The 21,585-nt window shown below is 35.1% G+C and overlaps 1 protein-coding gene across 2 annotated transcripts in view; it reads left to right on the plus strand.

Moving 5' to 3' along the window:
- Nucleotides 1-21,585, plus strand: part of LOC124438686 (dynein axonemal assembly factor 5-like) — a 50,260-nt gene that overhangs the window by 17,087 nt on the left and 11,588 nt on the right. For both annotated transcript variants that reach the window (XM_046988882.1, XM_046988883.1), the window contains exons 8-13: nt 7,883-7,995; nt 8,682-8,804; nt 15,048-15,227; nt 15,567-15,758; nt 17,654-17,752; nt 17,829-17,986. In XM_046988882.1, the coding sequence (XP_046844838.1) occupies nt 7,883-7,995; nt 8,682-8,804; nt 15,048-15,227; nt 15,567-15,758; nt 17,654-17,752; nt 17,829-17,986 (865 nt within the window). The remainder of the gene's footprint in view (nt 1-7,882; nt 7,996-8,681; nt 8,805-15,047; nt 15,228-15,566; nt 15,759-17,653; nt 17,753-17,828; nt 17,987-21,585) is intronic.

Raw genomic sequence — 21,585 nt, forward strand, 5'->3', positions numbered from 1 at the left:
AGGCAAGCTTCAATGTTGAAGCTTTCGATGGCGCTTGACAGTGTTTTGAGCAAGAATTTTAAAGTGTTCAAACTGGACTACATAGAAAACACTTAAACCCATTTCTGTACTAGGGTGAAAAATTTTTTGGGAAAATCTTGAACGTGTTGTCTCCCATTTTACGGCAACGACTTCTGGGGTAAAGATGATGAGGACGAGAAAGGTTGTAAACACATGATGATGACGATATATTTAGTGGATTTGATCTTCATCTTGGAAATGATGAAAATCTTAATTTTTGGAAACTAGATGTTAATTAAAGCTCTAGTGGAATGATGCCACCGCTGAGTTCAATATTGTATATTTGGCGGTCAATATCTACTTGTGGTGGCATGTTGGCAGAGGGGCAGTTGGCCATTGCGCCCCTACCTATTGTTCTTTTGAAGACGAAGAAAGGAATGTGGGACGTGGAATCTTGTATATCAGTTAATAAAATCCATTTTAAATGACACATTTAATTTCACCTGCCAAAGTCAACGAAATTACATATTATGGGCCTTTTCGGGGAGCACTTCCTCAAACCCCAATGGTATGACTTGAATCTATCATGCGTGGCACTAGCGTTTGGGCCTCATTTCTAAAGTTTTATATTTGGAAGGAAGAGGGCATTTTATGTGGAAAGTGATTGCCCCCAGTAATTTACTTCTCAGAACCCCACTGCCTACTTTATACTAAATGGCTAAGAGTTGGGCCATTTACGTCAAAGTATGTTAAAATTTGTTATACAATATATTCAGTAAAGTAATATTAGGTTGGTATTAAATATATAGTTTCCAATGTACTCCTGTGTTTTATATTTATAAAGGAGATAACGCCTGGACATACTATAGATGGCTATATGATGTAAGGTTTTACAAATCATATAACGTGGAATTAGAACAATTCTTTTTTGGGGTGATATTAGTTTTTTAATTAGTTAATATAGTTTGTTGTCTGCGAAGTTTTTCATCTTTTTTAGCTTAAATAGACACAATAAAATCAATAGCTCGATGAATGTCAGAAATGTAGTGTTCAGAACTAACACAAGTGTCGACAATTTTTCTTCCTAGAGCAGAAATAGTCTAAAATATCTCAAATGGGTTTAAGTGTATGTTTTCTTTTTAGTCCAGGTTGAACCCTTTAAAATTCTTGCTCAAAACACTGTCAAACGCCATCGAAAGCAAGTTCCGTTTTGAGATGTGTGTAGTCTTCTTGATTACGAATATTGTGTTTGATAGTTTTGTGGTTTCTTTCAAATGTTGTCAGGATATCGGTAGAGCTAAGTCGTAGTTGTTTGATACTGAAGCCTAGGCCATTTTTCAAAAGTTCCAGTTCTTCGTCTTTCAGTTGGTGTAATGATAAGTTAGTGACTGTTTCATTGTGTGTGAATGGTAGAGCTTTGTTCTTCGTTAGATGACTAAGTTTCATTCGCTGTGTGAGCATAAATTTACGTAAAATTTTCTTTGTATTCTTTTCAAGAGCTTTGTTTAGAATAGTGCAATCGAGAGATGATGGAGTAGTCTTTAAACCTTCTGCCATATTTGTTGATTCATTTTCTAACTTCCGTTGTTCCTTGCTTTGTTTCGTGATTGCACTGCGTAATAGACCTTTACGTATTGCAAAGCTATCTTGGTTGCTGACATATAGTAAAGGAAAGCAAAGAAACGTTGGGTGAACACATAGCGATTTACAATCTTATAGGAACATCAGATCTAGTTCTGCTTTCCGTTTTTTTATTGTGAGCTTTTCAAACTTCCGAAAGTCTGATAGGGAAACCTTTCCACCATATTTTTGTGCTAAGTCGTGAATAATATTGCCGTAACTGCGTAAAAGCACTATTGATAATGCGCATAAAATAAAAACGACCATTTTTGTTAAATAAACATGTTTCAACATCTCATAATGCCATCTTTAGTATAACAAGACGCCAGCTGTGGCGTTAACTCCGGGTATAAAGTTGTGTGGGAAAATCCACTACAGTACATACATCTCAGTATCAATTTCGTTTCTAAATTGCTAACTATCCTACTTTAAGGAATACATAAAATACAATAGGCACATCTGCAAGTCGTATTGATAAGTGTAGCTATGTTATGAAATACAGTATTCCTCTATGTTGTGTGACAGTGGGGTAGCCCGGGTAACTTTGACATTCATGTAATAACTGGGTATCGACATTCACGGTGATTGTATTGGTATTCATATAGACATTGGTAAAATTCATATAATTTTCGGGGATTGGCATTGACATTCATATAGTCATAATATTGTAATTTTTATAGCTGTGGATTAGTATTTGCATTTACTATGTATAAAGCAATTGGTATTGACGTAATATAGTTATTGATATTGACATTCATTCTCTCTTTTGTATTGTCACCGTCATTTGATAGTCATCGATATAGTCATTGCGTATAACTAGTGGCATTGGCCATAGTAAAAACACTTGGGTCTGAGGACATGGGAAAGCTGGAAACCATTTGCATTTCAAATTGTTAATCAATGCAATACTAATACAATACATGCAAGTACTAATTCAATTTATTTCAATAATATTCATTATAATGTGCTATCATACATACGTAACTAAACACTTAATTTGCAACGATGAGCATTTATACACATTCATCTTTACCCATGCAAATGATTACAAAATCAAACATTGTATATTACAAATTATATATAAAAATGGTCTAACGGCTAACCAAGCTTCAGGTACATTGTATTAAATGGGTAAACAGAACAACTTACAAAGGGAATAATATCTGAATCAGGTGGGATATTCACAATGAATTATATACCAACACTTCCAAAAAGTTTATTGACATGCATTAAGGCAATATCAGCATCACATAATTTTGTTAGCTGTTTACACACGTGTGATATGGAGTAGTGGCATTGTTATGTGACTTTGATTTTACCATTTGGACTGTGCTTTGCTGTATTCTTTTAAGACTAGATAATTATCAAAGAATTTATCCTAACTTCAAAAGGTTAGGCAAATTGTAATTCAGACGGTATCTTGTTTACTTCGACTATTCAAACTTCGCGTATTAAATATTTCTTAGCTCACACATATTAACGCAGCAGCAACAAACCAAAAATTATACAAACGAAACTCTGGAACCTTTGCTCACCAAATATTATTATTTGTCATCTTACCGAGTGGTTGAACATAGGATAAATACGCTTACGCTTTTTTCGGATTAATATAACGCTTTCTTTCGACTGTAGTTGGCGAGTTTATTGGTACTACTATGGTGCAGCCTGCATTGCAGAATTTGTCTTGTGGTATTATCGTAGTTCGTAATCATTCTGATGAAACATAGTAACAAAATTCAATAACTCAGCAATTTAGTAATACTGAATAGCAAATGTTGATATTTGTTATGCGCGAGGTGTAGACTACAATTCGGTGCCTCGTTATGTAAGAAATCAGTAGGGCACAACGAAATATATGAATATGCACCCCCACTCCCCAATCAACGTTCTAGTTACGCCTCTGTTCCCTGTACTTCTTGTGAAAGTTAACGGTAAATTAATGTTTTCGCTGTGTAAACGATGTGCTGCAACTGCCTCGGCAGTTGGTTTAATTAGTTTGCTACCCTCATATAAATTTTGCCAGATTCTATCTTCATTTTTACCAGTAACGTTAATCGGTTTTTCCTTGATGCTACGATGCGTACTATGATTATAAGAATACATCAGATCCGGGCAACATGTCAATGTATCTCATCGTTTTATTTGCGGTAAAGTAACGCCACATCTTCGTTTTTAGTGTACGTATCAAACGTTCAACAATCGATGCTCTGGTCCCGTTAAACGTGTTAAACAAAGAAATTTCTTCTTAGACATAAGTTTCTTAAAGTCGCGATTGAAAAACTCCGAACCTTGATCTGTTTGAATGTGGGCCGGTTTACGTCCTGATGACAAAATCTTTTTAAAAGCTTCCATCAACGATGACCCTGTCTTGTTTTTTAATGTAACAGCCCATTCATATTTGGAAAAAACATCTATGCATATAAGAAGATAACGATATCGTTGTACTTTTGCAAAGATTACATGTCTGCTAGGTCCATCTTGCCATTGGACGTCAATACCATTCACCACGACACGATTTCTTTGAAACTTTCTACGTATTGGTTTATGCAGCGTGTATGCATCTTGTTTCTTGAGTCATTCTTTAATTTTTTCACGACTAATGTCATGTAACCCTTCAGTTTTTACATCATTGTACAAACGTTCAACACCCCCATAGCTTCCCGAACGTTTAAGATCAAAGTATACACTGGCGAGGTATTTGTCGATGTCACTCATAGCAATTCTCTTATGATAATAACTTTACACTTATGTGTCAATTTCTTTTACTAATCATGATCGATGGAATTGTTGTTTTCAATTGTAGGCAATGTTTCTACTACCTCGGTTATCTGCTGTAGGTTTAACAGCGGCAGGTCCATAATTTTTGATTGTTTTACTAGTGTATCCTGCTTGCAAATGGCGTTGAAGATTGAGGTCGTTGCGACCAAAACTTATGCCAAAACGAAACATTTTCTGACGACTATGATTTTTATCCCTTTTCAAAATTTTATGGTCACCTTTACTCCCACAAGCTCCCATGTTTTTTTCATTAAGTGCCTTTACTTGAACACAGGAAGAAATGAGGTCTATCACTTTCTACAATTGAACTTTATACATTTTTGAAGTGTGCGTTTTGTTACATTGTTACACATGAATTATTAAAGAAGAGTCCAAAGATGTGAAAAACTACATGTTCTTAATTGCGTATACATTAGATAAATTAATTCAGTTTGTTGCCCGTACACCTGAAGTAGACAAAGTTTATCTGCAGATCTCGGGTGAGGATATTTTAAAAATTTTAGTGCTTTTATTGCAAACCAGGTGTATTCACAGTTTAACAGCAGCCTTGTATCGTCTACCTAACACGCCCAAAGAAAGCGTTCATCGTTATCGTTTGAATCAAGGATTTAAGTTCACAACAACAAAAAAATTATTAAAACGATGCAAGTTATCTCATACAGTTGTTTTATATTTTAATTTACAACAACAGTTAGCATAATCAAACAAATAGTTAAAAAATGACGGTCTGATTGTTTGAGTGTAAATAGTCATCAGTTCCATCCATGTTGATTTCAAACGTTTTTCATAGTATGTCCTGTGAGAATTTGTAGGTTCACCGTACTTCATAAACTTGAAAGCCTCGCAAACTGAATACCATACATGTTCTCTGTTAAAATCATCGAACGTACATTGTACAAAACCAAACCATCTTCTTCTGCCATCACTTTGCCTGAATCACATTATGGACTTTCTTTTATTGCACCTAGTTCTTTTTGTTGCATTTTCATGTGAAGAAACTCGACCAAAATCAAATTGAAAAGATCACTGTGACTAGCTTCTTCAAATTCAACAATGTCTGCATATATCTGATCAAACAAGTGTGCCATAATGCCTTTTTCTTTTCCACCACTGCCAACAAATGTCCAAAAAATACACAGCAACGGTCAATACGAATAACATTTCCAAAATGACAGTTTGACTATATAGTTTGAAGAATGAATACACAATGATATAGATCCGGTTTATTAACCAATAAAATTGGTTTATAAGCCGAATGAATAAATTATTTCATAATGGTAGGAGCGATATGTTCAAGGTTGGTATTTCATCTCGTCAAGAAAGTTCCCTAGGAGAGCAAAATGTTCTTTAATATACCCATAAAAAATGCATAAATTCCATATCTTTTGAATAAATTCAATGTTAGTGAACACGATCTCGTCATTATTATCAAGTTGCCCTTCTACTCTTTCATCCTCGTCAAGTTTTTCTAAAATAACATTCCAGAACTTAGAGGCAGCCATATTGATACGAGCGACATGTTCATTCTTGGCATTAAAAAGTAAATGGATGTTTGTTTCAGTTTTAAAATATAATATGTTTTTCAACTCTCAAATTATTATAACTCAATAAAATGTACCGGGTCGTACGTTTTTATATTCGCTATGAAAACAGGAAAACAGATATAATGTTACTTTACCAATAGCATGCAACTTCCAGCTTTGTCGTATTTCCGATTATTCCCACCATCCTGTGATTTAACCCGTTTCCGGGAGACACGCGCGCGCACCGGTAAACTTTCGAGGCCTGGAAACTAACTGGCACGGGTAAGAGCTCCGTGACAAAGTGTGACAAAGTTACTTCTTATCTACTCATGAACGCCAATGAAAAATCAATGGCGAAACCATTCAATTTTTTGCCTGTATGTTTTGAAAATCAATTCCGTTCATATTTTTTCAGTGATTAAACACAAAAATATTTGCATTGTACGACTAAAAAACGGGCTGGCTTCGCTTGTCCACATAAGCACAAAGTAAGTATTTGAAAGCTACATTCTGTATAAAATAGTTCCCCAATACATTTGGTGCGTCCAACTGTTCCATCTATTTTTTTTTAATGAGCATGCTACATTTAAGAAAAACATACAAAAAACTTTAGCTTCATTTTCAGACCATGTTTGTTAAGTAAAAGTTGACGAGCATTAAATTTCTTTGTCGATGATGCGTGTAATAATATGAATAAATTGCTACATGACCTCACTGAACAACTGAACTTTAATAATTCTCACTAAAAGTGGTGACGTCAATAACCATGTACCTGGTCAAGAGCATTTGTCAAAATTTCAAATCAACATAAGGTGGATAATATCTGCGCCAAGCTTGAACATTTTTAGATAAATGGAGGTATTATTGCGTATTATTTTAACAAGCGACCTCACTAGTTTGAGTTTCATCTAAGTACTGTCGCGGCAAATCGATATATGCATGCATAAATGAGTGTGTATATTTTTTAGAGACGCACTGTGCAGGCCTTAGTTCTCTTATCAAATTACAGTGAGAAAGAAAGACCTGTGATTATTTGTAAAAATTTCGTTTTAGAAGAGAATGGAAAACGTTTATAGTTGCTGCGTGACTCATGGAAACTTTGTAACTTGCATATTTAATGAACAATAACGAGAAAGCTTAAGAATTTCTCCAATTTAATTGTTTTTACGTGATCAATTTTACCTGCTGCTGCTTTCCAGAAAGAACATGCAATTTGGCCACCGGCTTTGATTATTGTTTTTTTATTTTTGTCTCTCGCTGCACCAGTCGATGAATGGCTATAGTTACACTTGACCTTAAAAAACATTTTTGCCTAAAATTTTGCTTTGTTTAGCAGACTTTTAACATCAGGTCAACACACCGAAAACTGTAACTTGCGCCATTTTCTTTATTGATTTGGTCAACTGTTTTTATTAAACCCAGCAAAAATATTTGCTAATAAATGCTTCACCATCTCGTATTTTTACCGAAGTGTCTTACGATTTCCTTTTTTTGCTTTGTAAAGAAAGCATCGCACATAAAAAAACGTTTAATTTACCCGACAAGTGTAATGGCGAATTCATCATAGAGAAGTGATTCTTTCATTTTTTAATCCCAGCTTCATCGGTGACCGAAAATTAAAACCGACCAGATATTCGTTCGAGCAAATATATGCATTTTCATCTCGAGTTTGGCAATCTTTATGGAAGTGTTTACACCGTTTTGATTTTTTTTAAGGTGGCTCTAGGAAAGACATCATGAAAAATTCGATTTTTCAAAATAAATTCTTCTGATAGTTTAATCAAAAACTTTCATATATCTACAATAAGTATTGAGATATAATGACGCTATTTAAAGTGATTTTGGGATGTTATCGAAGTGCACCGTCAAATTTTACATTGGTTAATTTCTAAGTTTGACGACGTAATTAGGTTAGCCGACTTGCAATGTGCACTGCTTACAGTTTTATGTCCATATTTTAGGAGGAGTAAGACGAAATCTTGGCTGCCGTGCGCTCATTGAACGTAATATGTCAAAAATCCTTCCTGCCATCTTGAGGGATATGACTGATTGGACTGCTGCTGCTAGAATTAAAGTAAGATACTATATCGAGTCCGTAATTATTATTTTAGTTTGCCAACCAACAATTTCATTTTTCTGAGAGTCAGGGTGGATCAAGCTTTCTCGGGGATCCTGGCGTCCAAAAGCTATCCCCCCCCACAACTGACCTCTTTTATCCACAAAAACTGTTGAAAAGTTAATATTTTTTTGTTTTAAAAAGAAAATAATAATTGCAATAAAAATTGTGATATTTTTCAACTATGATTTTTTTGCAATGACGAGCCCATTGTTACTTATGATAAATTTTACTGACATATAACTCCCATCCATAATTTCTAATTAAACGCCAACTTAACATTTAATGGAAACATTCGACACGCAACACTCTGTAACATGAAGTTTTATTTAACAACTAAAATCCTATCATCCGTGTTGCAGTTTTCGAATTTTTTTTGCCATACAAAGGCAATATTTTCATTGAAAATAATTGCTCTGCGCTGGGCCCTCAAAGCTGCTAGGCCCCTGGCGACCGCCCATAACGCCCTTGCTTAATCAGGTCCTGTTTAGAATAAATTTTGCACGTGAGCGTACCTTTAATGCGAACTTTTTATTTTTCTCATTATAATTACTTGCTTCTAAAGAAACTCGCCCGTCTGACTTTATACCAGTGAAATATTGTCTATAGCATATTTGACCGTAGTCATATTTTCATTTGTTTAGGCAGCGTCTCTATTACGCAACATGTTATATTATGCTGAGGACAATGCAACACAATACATTGAATCGCTTCTCTCCGGACTTTATAAAGGTTGCCGTGATGACGAAGCCATTGTCGTTCATCAGGTTTGTTTAACATGGGTCTATCTACGCAAAATAATGCTTCATAGAAGTAAACGCTTATAGATGCAAACGTCATACTTTCAGAATACACCGTCTCGAAAACTGTCAACATTAATAAGCCATGTTATGTTTACGAATAAGGTTAGAGTCCTTGTCGGGAATGCGGATAGTTAAGTACGTCGTGGGGTGTTGTAAAGACTATTCCATTGCAGATGTATACCATACACGTCATATTCATATAAAGCAACTGAGGACTATGACTATAAAAGTTTTAATAAACTAAGTAAAGAGCTTATGTAGCTGGAATAATAAGGTGTGGGCTTATGTGATTAAGAAACTGCAATATTCATTGTAGTAAACAGAAATTGTCGAAGTGACAAATTTATAAATTGTCTTAAAACGAGGAAATACCATGGTGAATGGTCAAATACTAACGTAATAGTTCTTGAAAGAACTGTTTAAGCCAGAACACTTAACCAACAATTCAAAACGAACTGTTTTTTAAAGCTAAAAGACACTTTGCATTTCCGCAGACTACTCATCAGGTGGCATCATGCGATAATTATAATAAAGTAAATGGTTTGAACCCGGGAGTATCGTTACATGTTTGTAAATGTAGATCGTCCAGGTTGGTATAGTCCTGAGAACGACTGTTTTTGTTGTTGTTGACTGACGTTTCGACAACCTTAACGGTAGTCATTTTCAGAGTCAAAATGACGTCAGTCAACAACAACAAAAACAGTCCTTCTCAGGACTATACCAACCTGGATGATCTACATTTACAAACAGATAATTATAATATTACCAAAAGTCACGTCATCTCTAAATTGAGAGATGACGCTTAAAACAGAGATAAATGAACACGTAATCTTTCTATAGAAATTCAAAAGTCAAAATTTTTGTTTCGAATGGATATCCGGAAAAATTCCTGGACAACTTCTCAAATGTGATTCAGCAATTTGAAAACCTCTTTTGAGCAACACTCACTGTGAAAATTCATTTTTCTGATGGTGAAATTGCACTAAGGACTTACTTCATCTTCCAACGTTAACAGTAAACAGAATGTTTTCACGTGCAACCTAGAATTCTTGCGTCGGATTAGAATTTATTTCATCCATTCATAGTTTTAATATAGCTTTTCTACATACATTAACACTTCCTTGTTTCAACTATCTATCTTTAACAGCCTAAAATAGCAAAACTTGATTTTACGCTTGCCAAATCAAACTGCGTGTAAATGAAAAAGCTGCGAATTCAGAAAACTACATTGCTATGAGAAAGATATAAGGAAAGGCTTCCATTACACACGCAACAAAATAAAAACGTATCATATGTGATAGGTTTGTCGTAATTAAAAATCGGCACCAAAAATGATTGTTGTAGCTCAAATTCCACCTAGCTCGAAAATGGCGGCTGATGTGTTCCGCGAAACTTACCTGAACTAATTATGTGTTAAACCATCGTTGTAAAAACATTCGCTGTTACTTCGATTAGTGGTGTCTTGAAAGTAGACGGTTTAATATCCGTGTTTTAGTCGTCTTTTGCTTGCATATCTAATGGTAGTAAGAAATTTATAGAATTGAAATTTTTTCAGTTTTTATATCTATTGATGACGTCATCGTGAATGAAACGTAGATTTCTGCTTAGTGCGCAGCACGCTTGGGGCTACGATGACTATTATACTCTATGACCATATGTGAATATTTGCATTATTCTCCATGACTATACATGAAAAAATTAATAGTTTCTAGACGTTTTCAACAAATAACACTCCTTTTTTAACACTCCCACTTAACGATCAACTAAATTACTTATTAAGTTAAATTTGTTTTACACCAAGAAGATATCTAAAACGTTCATACGTAGGCTTGCTTAATGGTTTAGTCATAATGTCAGCAATCATTGATTCTGTAGGACAATACTTTACGCATATTGCGTTCTTATTAACTTGCTCTCTAATGAAGTGATAGGATATGTCAATGTGCTTTGTGCGATTATGAAATTTCGGATTCTTGCACAATTGAATGGCTCCTTGATTATCTTCGTAAATTGTTGTAGGAACAGGTTTCAACAATTCAATATCATTCAGTAATCTTCTTAGCCAGATACACTCTTGTGAAGCTGAACTCAAAGCAATATATTCGGCTTCAGTTGTAGATCTTGATACAGATGTCTGTCGTTTACTGCACCAGCTTATCGTACTGTTTTGAATCTGAAAAACATACCCTGATGTAGAACGTCTTGTCTCCACATCACCACCCCAATCGGCGTCTGAAAAACCATACAAATCAGAATCTTTTCCATTTGCAGTAAAGAAAAGACCATAGTCCATCGTTCCTTTGATATAACGAAACACTCTTTTTACTGCTTGCTAATGATCTTTACCTGGTCTGGACATATATTTAGATAAAGTTGCGACGGCGGCAGCTAAGTCTGGACGAGTTGCAACAGTTGCATATGTTAAGCAACCTATTGCCATTTGATATTTCTGAACATCTACTGGCTTCTCATTATCAGATAATGATACAAACTTCTTTGACGTATCTAGTGGTGTTGATACTGGTTTTGATTCATCCATTCCAAACTTCTTTAGTACTCCAAGCAAATATTGTGACTGACTGATACTAAGTGTTTTAGCTTGACGGTTGCGCTTTATTGACATTCCCAAAATGTAACCTACTTCACCAACATGTTCGACTTTGAATCTCTTAGCGAGAGATCTCTTTTCTTTAGTCAACATATCTGTACAATTAGAAAACCACAGTATGTCATCCACATACAAGGCCAATATAACAAAGTCGATTTTACCATTCTTTTGTTTAATGGACTTTATATAGACACACGAATCTGCATTACTTTTTCGATATTCATTTGACAATAGAAACTTGTCGATTTCAGAATTCCAACATCGTGCAGCCTGTTTCAAACCATATATGCTTTTCTTCAATCGACATACATAATTCTTCTTCTCTTGATCAACATAACCTTCCGGCTGTTTCATGTAAATTTCATCTTCTAGCTTACCTTGCAAAAAGGCAGTCTTTACGTCAGTTTGGTGAACTTCCCAGTTGTGTATGTTCGCCACACTCAGCAATAATCTAATTGATGCATAACGAACTACTGGTGAAAAAACTTCTTCATAGTCGGTACCTTCAGATTGAGAGTAACCTTGCGCCACTAATCTTGCTTTGTATCTTTCCACAGATCCATTCTCCTTTCGCTTTACCTTGAATACCCAACGACATCCTACTATATTCTTCCCTTCACAATCTAATAATGATTGATACTCTGAATCAGTTGCTGTTCGCCAATTGTTGCTGTCTTCACCATTCCAAGCTTCTTGGATGTTACATGGTTCGTTCATGTCAGCAGTCAAGCTTTGTGAGAAGTAATTCTCTTCATCAAATCTGTTGGGAGGTCTAGATATTCTTTTTCTGGGAAGGCTTTGAGTTTCTCTAAGAAAATTTTCTTCATATGTCGCTCCCACTGGTTGAAGGTGCTGATCTGCTTCAACTGGGTTTTCAATTTCGTTATTTTCTTCTTGAGCAAATTCTTCCATTGGTATTTCATGTGGTTCATCAATCTTTTCTTCTAGTGGAGTGTAAAAGTTACCGAACTGTTTGTTTTCATTACCTTTCAAGTCGTAAAATCTTTTCTCATGAAAGACAGCATCCCTACTTCGAAAAAACTTTTGACTGAGTACATCAAATAATCTGTAGCCTTTCGTCCCTTCAGGATATCCGATGAAGATACACTTCTTTGATTTCTCTGAAAATTTCTTTCGTTGACTTGCAGGCACGTGAGCGTAAACTAGGCATCCAAATACTCTCAGATTAGAAACATTTGGTTTTTTATTGAACAAGCATTCAAACGGTGTAACTCCATTAAGTGATACTGTCGGACTTCGATTTCTCAGATAGACAGCTGTATTCACTGCTTCTGCCCAAAAATGTAACGGCATATTACTGTGTGATAACATTGATCTGGCTGATTCTACAAGTGTGCGATTCATTCGTTCCGATACACCATTCTGTGCAGGATTATACGGCACAGTAAGTTGATGTGCAATTCCTTTCTGCTTAAGAAATTCTTTAAATTCTTTGGAACAATATTCCCCACCATTGTCTGTCCGTAAAACTTTAACTGAACAACCAGTGATGTTCAAAACCATTGCATTAAATATTTTAAACTTCTCCAATACTTCATGTTTGTTCTTAATGAAATAAACATAAGTATACCTTGAAAAATCATCAATAAAAAGAACAAAATACTTTGAACCACCAAGTGAATTTGTTGACATTGGTCCACAAACGTCACTGTGCACCAATTCAAACGGTTTAGTTGCACGCTTTGCTTCTTTTTTGGGATACTTGGATTTATGATGCTTACCCATAATGCATCCCTCACATGGAGATCCTTCCTTAGGCGTAGTATCCATGCCAATAACCATATCATCATTCAGCAGTTTTGAAACATTGTTCATTCCAAGGTGACCAAAACGATAATGCCATAACATTAATTTATCATCTATTGCAACATTCACATAGTTACCTTCAATGATTTTCAATACATACAGTTTTTCCAGCATTATACCACTTGCCAACAACTTTGTACCTCTAAAGATTTCACATTGATCATCTCTGAAAGTAACACATGCTCCAAGCTTTATCATGGCTCTTACAGAAAGCAAATTCCTACCAAGATCTGGTACATACAACACATCTCGCAAACTTATCTTCTGAGGTCTTTCATTTGCATCAGCAATAATACGGCAAACCCCTTTACCATATGCAAGAATACTTCTATTATCTCCAAGATTAACAATTGATGGATTTGAAAATTGAACATATTCAATCAAATTGCTCTTATTATAGGTCATGTGCTGTGTGGCACCTGAGTCGATAATCCAGCAGTTATTATTCCATGAACTTGAGGTATACAATGCTTCATCTTCCACCATATTATCATCATCCTCTTTCTCTACACAGCTAGCAGATTCACCTTTCTTTCTTTCATTACTTTTCTTGTTCTTGTCGTCGAGGACCTTTTTCTTTGGACAGTCACGAGCAAAATGCCCTCTTTCATGACAGTTGTGACACTTCCTTTAAATACATATTGTTGCTTTCCTTTTCTCATATTTCTTCCAGCAGCAAATGCTCCTTCAGGATCCTTTCCGTCTTGTCGTCGATCAACATCATTTAACAACATGTTTTTCACTTTGTCGTAAGATAAGGAGTCATCACCTATTGCATCCAGGGCTGTAATCAAGGGTTTGAACTCTTCAGGCAAACTCGCTAAGAGTGTCATTGCCAGTTCTTTGTCATCTACTTCTACCCCCATTTCTTTTAGCTGGTCATGCAATGTTCTTAAGTGACTAATATGCTCCAACATGCTTTCTCCTGAACGATAACGGCAAGCGTAGTATTGTTGTCTCAATCTCACTTTCTGTAACAGAGATTCTCTAGCAAATTGCTTCTTTAGAGCGTCCCATGCTTCTTTTGCAGTTGTGGTATGGCGTACATGAATTTGATATTCTGGTTCGATAGCCAGACAGATGTGAGTCCATGCCTTCTTCGCATTACGCGCAAAACTCTGACGAACTCGGGACTTTCCGACGTAAGTTGAGCAGTACCCTCAGCATGTTCAAACAGATCAAGGCTTTCTAAGTATAAACGCATGTTAAAAGACCAGGTCCGATAGTTCGACCCATTTAACTTCGCAAATTTGAACGAATTCAATTCAGCCATATTCATTTTATATTCGACCGCAAAATACTTATAGAAATATTTTATAAAATCGTCGACTTGTTCGATTCACATGTAGACCATAGCATTCTGGGCCCATAACCTGTTAGATTTAGAGGTTTTACCGAACATCAGATAGAATCATAAAGGAGTTTAACAACATAACGATTGACAATATATTTTAACATAACATGTGCTCTCTTTTATAAGGCAGAACAACAAGTACATAGGTCACATGATTAACAATTAAGTTGAGAGTTATACACTGTGATGTCATTTCCTTTTTTAACACCAACTACTATCAGTTACATCTTGTTTATTTGTGCTGCCAAAGAGAGGAGAGAGTTGGGGGAACTTAATCGGTTTTGCCTCACTATTTTAGGCTATGAGGACGACAATTTTGCAACATACATATGCAATGAACATTTTAGGACCGAATTTTTCCAGCAGTTTAAAACTTATATGAGTTTGTCAAGCAAGAGAATGATTATCTGTTATTTAGGTTTTTTTATGTGCAGAACTGATCGGAAGATACGTGGAACCCAAAGTATATACTAAATTATGTCTTCAACAACTTAAATCCGCCAGCACTTCAACAGAACAGCAGATCGCATGTGTCTTGCAAATACTTGCGGCCATGATTGAAGGAGCCCCAGATGATAAGATTAGACATCATATAAAGGTTTGTGTGACGTTTTTTTATGCATGATTGAGGAGTCATCTGCTTAGGTGCGTGTGTGATTTTATTCTTCCGAAAAAATATAGTTACGCGAGTTGGGCGAAAATTTAAGACTTTAATGAAATAGCATGTCTTAGATACTAATGCTTTTTTCAATGTGTGCTACAACAATATTTTCGTAACTTAAATGCATGAGATACCATTTAAGCTGACTACATTAAGGTAATTTTAACTGCGTGGTAAGAGTGTTTTTCTTAATTTCCTACGTGAGCAAATTGTTAAAAAATAAAGGACACTTTCATTATAAAATGTCTTGACGTTTTTTGTACTAATTTGATTCAGGAAATATGCGATGCTATAGTTTGTGAGGATGTCTGTCATAGCGAATGTGTGAATGTTCAAGAACAGCTACTGAAGTTAGTGCACGTGATCACTTCAAAAGCTTCAAGTGAATGCTCCTTCTATAGTCTACAGCTTTTTTTTGTTCTTCTCCATGTCATGTCGTTGCAGCGAGAAAAAAGGTTTGATGCAGAGGTAAGATGTAGCTATTACATGTTTTGGGAATTCTTTTTGCAAAAGCAGATTGCCTGTCCAATGTGAAAGTGACTTAAATAAGGTCCAAAAATTAACGAATTTCTTAAAGTGCATAGTTATGCATCTAATTTCAATCCCTTCAATTTTTTCTTGAAGTAAAAATTAGCCGTCCTCGTTTTATTTCCAATTTCAGAGAAATTGGGTGTTTCTATATGCAAAGTTATGACTTTGCAAAGTTGAGAGTTTGTACACTTCTTGTTCAAAGTTTTAGTAATTTTACAAACTTATGACAGTATAAGTAAAACTAACTTCTATCGTGGCGCTTTGAATTTATTGTGAAATCTTCCTATAATGAAGAAAGAACCTGATACTGGCGAATGTAACTTAGCTAATTGACTTTGCCATTTCTGGGGATAACAAAAGTGTTTTTGAACATATGTTTCTCAAAAAGAAATAGATTATCAAAGGCAAACTAAACATTGGAATTTTGTTCGAAAACATTTCGTATAGAACTTTTGCCCTTGTCTTTGCTTTGACAGTTTGCCTAGTCGAATGGTTCGGTGTAGTTTTTCTTTCGCCACAACACGAAACGAAGAAAGATATTGAGCATGAAGCTAGTAATTTGTGCTATATAATATCGACCTTTGTTTTTTTCATACAGACCCAGGCCGATATTTTTCTGTGAAGACTTTGCGCTCGGTAACAAGTGCTTATTACATACACCAAATACGGGTTGTATATGAAAAGCAGACAATTGATCAGCGAGCAAGGTTTGGCAAAGCGTTTTATGCTGATAGCTATATTTGGTCTTCAATTGTTTATCCAACAGTTTACATTTTGTATATATCAAGAATTTTCAGAATGACACCAATTATTTTTGTTTGCATTCGTGTAAATGTTTTGCGAGTTCGAATTTGTGCATTATTATTGAGCTTTTAGGAAGATGCTATTGAAAATGAGAAACCCGAAATAAATTGCGTACTTTATGCAAAATGACTGAAACCTTATTTGCTTAAAAATTATGTGCCATATATTTTAACCTTATATATTTACATTGCGTTTTTTATCTTATATGTCTTGCACGCTATTTTAAACAGCTCTTCGGCGACAAAATTCTCACTCCATAAATTGTTATTTATACCAAAGATAAACTATTGGAAGGTTCAATATCAATTTTCTCCAAAATTTTTTACAAGCTTTGCGCGCTGATCAATTTAGCAACGTTTTAAATAAACGTGTTTCATTTATTAAGTCGAAAGCATGGCCTCTTAAGAATGTTGCACTGGAGGTCTGCAATCAGCGAAAAAATTCATGGTGGAAAATGCCGAGTGCGGTGTTGGAGTGCGGAGACTCTCCTTTCCAAAGACAAGCACTATACAGACTCAGCATTTCCCTTCATAAAATGCATAAGCGTCCATAGAGTGGAAAATGTGGAGTTTTAGTGAAGCTTTTCTACTCATCGAACCACACGCTTACAACACGGACTTCTCAGCACATCAGATACCTGAGCGTTTGTAGTACATTTCAATTTTTTATGAAACTTGATTCCCATAAAGTTTTGTTGACTCTGTCCAATCTTTTTAACAGTTGATGCTGTTGTCGAAACGACATGTCATAATAACATTTATTCGTCCGTCATAAAAGTATTCAACTAAAAGATGTCACATTATAAAACATTAATTGTTTCATTTCATATGATATGATAACTGTCTAAAATTTGGAGCTACAAAAGTAGTTTTTTCATATGTTAAAAAAAGAAGTTGCCATATGTTTTTAGCAGATTTATAACGCTTTTCTTCTATTCTGCTTAGATGAATAAATTTCGCTAATTTTATTAGTCAGTTATTTTTTGAACTGTTTTATGCTAAAGAGCGAAGCTTTTTCTAATTTTGTAGATTGAAAGATGCATGGTGAGATTGGCTTTTACCCTACAACTTCCAAGTAAAGACGACATATACAAGCTACATACAGAAGATGTGCTAGAATTGTTGAAGGTAGATTGTATATTTACTTAGTAATCTCAAATTTGTTTGAGCAACATGTTGTATGTAACAAGTTTAAACGTAATAGGACAGCCATACGTCATGGACAAGTCATTCTTCATCTGCGTTACTGTTTAATACTCTCATGTTGAATGCTGGTGCTGTGGTAGGAACTCTGCTCGCCGACATTATTCCCGTGTTTAAAGTTTGTCTGCATCCGGATAAAGATCCTGAACTGAGATTGAAGTAAGTTTTACAACAATGCTGCTATCAATACATTTATTTACGCATCATGGTCTTAGATAAAAATTGTGCAAATAGATTTGATATACGGACGCACCGTCTAACCGACTGACTTACCGACTGGTTGATTGATTGATTTGTTGAATTACTGATTGGTTGATTGGTTGAGTAATGATCCTACTGAGAGTTAAAAATAAGGATGGAGCTGAAGTATGATAGTACACCCAGGCGTACAAAAGAAACTTTTAAAATTTGCGGAAAACTATTAATATATCAAAATATCTTGAAAATGTTTGTCGTAAGTATTTTAGCATTTTTTGGTTTATCATACCATAAAAGCAACCAGAAAAATGAACCTATGAAAGCAGAAGAGAGGTTTGCAAAGTCTTATTTTTAACTGCGTAAATTGTATCAAAATTTTCGAAAAGTTTATGAAGACTATGTGCCATGATCCCCGCGCCATGCATCTAATTTGGATGCATTTTACCATTTACTCCATTCTCACAAAACTCTTTTTATTATTCAATTTAAGTATTTACTTTTAAGTTTTGGTATTTTATTTAATCGATCACTCATGCATACGTCTTCTCCGCAGACGTTTTCAAGAAAAAAAGTTTCAAAAGGAAAAACCTGAACGCTAGGGACCAAAGCGAAGGCAGATTTCGTGCGATATCCGTAACAACTCGGCCATTTCTTGCATTCGGTTGATTCTGCGATTATAATTTTTTCCCCTTTCGTTTGCATTGTCATTTTTGTCTGTCCGTCGTTATCCTCGGTGATAGTCGGATATTCGAACGGTGGCGAACAATACCATTTTGTGCGTTCGTTGGTTTGTCGGAAAAATATCGTGAGTTGTTTTTCATTGGACATAAAGACTATAAGAATGAATCCAAGCGCATACACATATAGTATGAATGTAATAATACATTTCCTATGCGTGAACTGTGAAGCGTTTGACCGCGTACAAAAATAAAGCAGAAGTTATGTGCAGCAAGCACAGAATCGTCTGTGGCATAATCCTAAGAAAAATGTTATTTTGAGAAATATAAACTAAAAACATCATGGCCCAAAAATTGACTTGTATAGTTGTACGATATTGCTTGTTGTCGTCTATTCAAGCGAAACTAAACATGAGCTTGATTAATGGGATGTACAAAGGAACAATTTACTCTTCACAAAACTTCATAAAAAAACTAATAAATAAAAGTCAAGATATTATTCAAATGCAGGCTAGCAAACGCCAAGCGATAACAAATATCAATTATATCTCGTTCCAGCGACCAGTACTTGGAATTTGTACTTAGTTGGATGTATTGTCTGGTTTATGGTCGAATTCAGTATTATTTACATGGCTTCTCTTACGAAAATTTCACATATGATTTTATATATGAAATCATATGTGAAACTAGACAGAGAAGGCAGACTACAACGCTTTCTCAGAAATCTCAAAAAAAAGGGGCTCCATAGACAACCATATATACTCTTCAGTTTTCCCTAGAGGCTGACAACCAGCTCGCTTTTATGGTCTCCCCAAACTTCATAAACATAGAGAAAACTATAATGCCCCTCGCATTCGACCTATAGTCTCTTCCACCAACTCATATAACTTTAATCTCTCCAAGTTCTTATGCACTCTACTTAACCCTGTCATACCCAACGATTACACTTTATCAGACTCTTTTACTTTTGTTAACGAACTACACACCCAATACCACAACAACAACTACTTCTTTTCTTTTGACGTCCGAAGTCTTTTCACTAAGATCCCCTTATCTGAAACCATAGACATTGCATTCGATCTTACTTATTCACACCATCCCAACCTTATAATTAAAAAACAAGATTTAAAACAACATTTTTTCATTGCCACCTCACAAACTCATTTCCCATTTAACGGACAATTTTTTGACCAAATCGACGAAGTCGCGATGGGCTCACCATTAGCACCACTTTTTGCCAATCTTTTCATGGGATATCATGAAAAGAGTTGGATCAAGAACTATGACGGACCTAAAGTATTGTTTTACAGACGCTACGTAGATGACATATTTTGTATTTTTAACAACGTGGATGACGCTCTCTCTTTTTTTAATTATTTAAATTTACAACACAAGAACATTGACTTTACCATAGAAAAAGAACACGACAACAAGTTACCTTTTTTAGACATACTCATTTGTAAAAACACAGCCACGAACACATACACGGCATCTAATTTTCATAAAAAAAAATTACACTAGCCTATTACTTAACTTTTTTAGCTTCACCTTACAAAAGTATAAGACAAGACTGATTAAAACTCTTATAGACCGCATACGGAAAATTAACAACACGTCGACTGGCTGCTATCATGATTTATACGCTCTCATCGACAATCTCAAACGAAACTCCTTTCCCTCGCCTTTCATAGAAAAAATCATTAAATCATATGACCATGACAAAAACACAAACAAAATAAACACCAGAAACGAACCCACACCTAACCACCAACTCTAGACTTCTTCAAACTACCCTACATAGGCTACATTTCACAAATCACGGAACGGAAATTACACAACTTAATAAAACGCTACTGCACAGACTTGCTTAGACATGAAACAAGTTTTTTCATCTTTTAAATAAAAAAAACTCACACATATTCAGAACTTACTCTCGTCACCACACTGCAAAAACAATAATACACAACCCTGCTTCCGTATCTTAGACACCGCTCACACTCCTTTCGCCCTTAAAGTCAAAGAAGCCCTTTATATCAAGAAGCGTAAACCCAACCTCAACAAACAAATACAACATCTTAACACTATCTTTGACCTGTAAATAGCTATTCCTACCTTATCATATATTTTCATTTTCTTTGTAATTTTTTTGTTTTTCTGATAAAACCTAACACAAACATTTTATAACACCTCATTCAACTGTAAATAATTATTCATAACTAGTCGATATTTCCGCTTTATCACTATAACTTATTATCATGTAAACTTCCTGTATTTATTCACTTCGCACTGAAGATGGCGTAAAGTATGCTTAAACATGTTTGCTCTAAAAAAATTTGTCGTTTATTTTAAATGTCTTATAACCATTGTGCTCCTACGAAATTACGGCTATGTGACACTAATGTGAAATTTAAACACTTCATGTATAAATTGTGTCTGTTTCATAAAAGAGATGATATGTGAACCTTATTTGAAATTGAAACACTTCATATATGACATGTTTATATCATATATGAAATTCCCATTTCATATATAAAATCAAATGTGAAATTTTCGTAAGGGTTGTACATTTTTCGCTTTACTCGTAAGGACTTACAGTACTCTGTTGGTGAATTTAATCAAACGCTGTAAGAAAAATATTGTTATTTTGAGAAATATTAACTAAAATCATCACGGTCCAAAAGTTGACTTGTATAGTTGTACGATATTCTTTACTTGCAATTCAGCCATGCTGGGGTTATTCATACAAAAGAATGTATTATCAGTGTTATTGTTGACACCAGTCGACGTGGGCGAGCAACATTGTTTGGTAAATATCAAGAGAATGGTTGCAAGTCAAGAATTACCTGTTGTCATCTATTCAAGCCGAACTAAACATGACCTCGA

The sequence above is a fragment of the Xenia sp. Carnegie-2017 genome, unplaced genomic scaffold, assembly GCF_021976095.1.
Source record: "Xenia sp. Carnegie-2017 unplaced genomic scaffold, XeniaSp_v1 HiC_scaffold_19, whole genome shotgun sequence".
Lineage (NCBI taxonomy): Eukaryota > Metazoa > Cnidaria > Anthozoa > Malacalcyonacea > Xeniidae > Xenia > Xenia sp. Carnegie-2017.